This window comes from Merops nubicus, unplaced genomic scaffold (genome assembly GCF_000691845.1).
Source record: "Merops nubicus isolate BGI_N331 unplaced genomic scaffold, ASM69184v1 scaffold30976, whole genome shotgun sequence".
Lineage (NCBI taxonomy): Eukaryota > Metazoa > Chordata > Aves > Coraciiformes > Meropidae > Merops > Merops nubicus.
The window spans coordinates 4,781-7,368 of NW_008617444.1; the positions used below are offsets into that span (position 1 = coordinate 4,781).

A 2,588-nucleotide genomic window follows, 5' to 3' on the forward strand; every position below is an offset into this window, starting at 1 on the left:
AAGCCCTGCTGCCAGCAGCTGGATCCTGCTCTCCCAAGGCACCACGGGCACCTCTCAGCTCCACGCAGCTTTTTACAGCATCTCCCCTCAACCCGAGCTGCTCTTTCTGCCTCCTGCATCAGCCCCTGCCCTGAGCAGCCCCCCCTGGCTCTTTGGCTGTGCAGAGGTGCCTTCCAAGCTCACACGGACCTCATTTCACACAGGGAACCCCAGCTCAGGCTGTATTTATGACCTGCCTCTTGGGACAGGCTCACCTTGTGTGTAGGGCAGCGTCTGTGCCCTGCTCAGCTCTCGGTGCCAACAACCTTAATCCTTCCTAAACTCCCCCAAACCTCTTAAACCCCTGGCGATGCCCCAGGCACGTCGCAGAGCTGCCTCCCTGGCTGTGCTGGGGTTGGAGCCAACCCTGTGCCTGGCTCAGAGGCTCTGGGCAGGGGTTTTTGCCCACGGTGTGCAGCCACGTAGCAGTTTACCCCTGTGACTGGGGCACGGGGCTCAGGCTGGGGGGTTAGTGACCTTCCCACCCTTGTCCCCCTTTTGGAACCAAGCTACATGCAACACGGTGTCTGCTGAGCTGCCTGCTGAGCTGAGGTCAGCCCTTAGCCCAGATGACTTCTGGTTTCCTCCCTGATGTGCAGGTTTGCATTACTGCAGGCCAGCCCCAAACTGATTCAGTTAATTGCTTACCTACAAACAAGCATTTCCCTGTTTTTATGAAGTGTAGCCAATCAGACATCATTTCCTCACATTCTTTGGGTTCTTCACGAGGGTCAGTGCCCTTCCCTCCCCTCCTGCACACCTTTGTTCTGGGAAGGCTTGTGAAACCATGCAGCTTTTGCAGGAGGACACCTTCTCTTCCTTTCCAGGCAAAATCAAAGCTCTGCTGAGGGCTCTTTGGGAAGGAATTAGAAGCCTAGCTCTGGGTTCTGTCAGTAGGAGGCTGTTTAGTATTCACAACCCTGTCCTGAAAAGCTGATTGTGCTGCAAGGTCAGTGATGAAAACAACTGAATGCAACTTTACCATAATGCTGCAAGCAGTTAATTAACATCAGTAAATTGTTTAGTGCAATTGCCTCCACGGGTCAGCCCCTCTCTAATGAAAACCTACATTAGTTTTGAAATTAAATTGCCTGTTAGGAACAGGCACTTGTTTTATTAGCAAAGACTCTCTCTAGATGCCCAGCACTGAAAGCCAGGACTGCATGGAAAATGTTTTGTAGCGAAGGAAATAAAATGATCCTTTCAGGCCAAGCTGTTAGTGCAGCTTTCCAGCTCACACAGCTGCTGGGGGACATGTGCCCCAGAGCCAGGAAGGGGACGGCTGGAACAGTGGCAGGTCCCATGTCACCCATCCCAGTCTGGCAGGGCTGTGGAAGAATTTGCATCTGATTATTGCACTGGAGACACTGGCACAAAATCCTGTTGGTCCTGGGCTGCAGGAGGCCAAGGATGTTCAGACCTCAGCACTTGCAATGCCCAGCTGCTGTCTGGATCACTCCCACTCCTCAAGTCAAGACGTACTGAAGGTTCAAGCTCATTATTTGGCTTTATCACAGCTTTGACTGCAACAAAATCTGCACTACAGTCATTTTCTGACCCTATACAAGTTTATTACAGAAATAAACCACCTTCCTTATCAAAGGTGAGCAGCATAAATGGTGACAGCATCGTCTGGGCCTGAAAGATGCAGGGAGAGTTTGAAAGGGAATGGGATGATCTTGTCTCAGACTTGCACCTCTCACTCTGGGCAGTGCTTCTGTCCCTTCTTGGCTGTCACATCGGGCTGAACACGGATCTCTGTGGCTCTGTGAGTGCTGTGTCCAGGCTGTCGGGGCTGGGTGTGAGAGCAGGCTGGTGGAGGAGGCAGTGGGAGGTCCCTGCAATGGGTGCTGTAGGAGGAGCACCCGTGCAGAGGGGAGCCCTGCTGGCTCCCCTCTGGTGCCCCTTGGTCTGACAGCTTTGTATGTGGCAGCGGTGGCTTTTGGGAGGCACTTGCACAGGGCAGGTGAGTGCTCCAGCCTCAGAGGCTTTGATAAAGTTAACAAAAAAACCCCATAAAATCCTACAGGAGCAGCAGACTTCTGCAGTTCTTCCCAGAGAGGTTTTATCCACAGGAATCCCCTTTTAAAATAAGCCAAGCCCCCAGCTCCACGGCGTCCCTGCTGCAATGAACCCTCAAACATATTAAAGACCTTGCAGGAGGCCAGACCCCCCCACGAGCAGGGGGCTGCTTTACATAAATAGCTCCTATACACTCGCTCTATACAGAATATTATGTCCAGCTGCTGGGACTGGGTTTGGTGTGAAGCTCCCAGTCCTTCTCATGGCCCCAGCCCGGGATGCTGCGGTGGGGGAGGGCAGCAGAAGATGCTGGTGGTCGTGCTGCCCGAGGACGGGCAGTGAAGGCAGCTGGATGTGGGGTGCCAAGCCCCTCTCCCAGCGCCCCCACTGCCGTGCAGCTATTCCTTCAGCAGCCCCAGCTTCTTCAGTGCCTCTCGCCGGTTCTCCTCGGCCGTGCCCTTGGGGGAAATCTTCACGCTGACGCAGGGGCGGGGGGCGCGGGGGCAGCTCTGCAGAGGGTGGGCTCG

The 2,588-nt window shown here is 54.4% G+C and overlaps 1 protein-coding gene across 1 annotated transcript in view; it reads right to left on the reverse strand.

The window, feature by feature from the left end:
- Positions 1-2,459: 2,459 nt before the first annotated feature.
- The window catches only part of LOC103775684 (chromosome unknown open reading frame, human C1orf116), a 12,754-nt gene continuing 12,625 nt past the window's right edge, over positions 2,460-2,588 (reverse strand). Inside the window, exon 5 of the mRNA XM_008943154.1 lies at positions 2,460-2,584. Coding sequence (XP_008941402.1) covers positions 2,460-2,584 — 125 coding nt within the window. The remainder of the gene's footprint in view (positions 2,585-2,588) is intronic.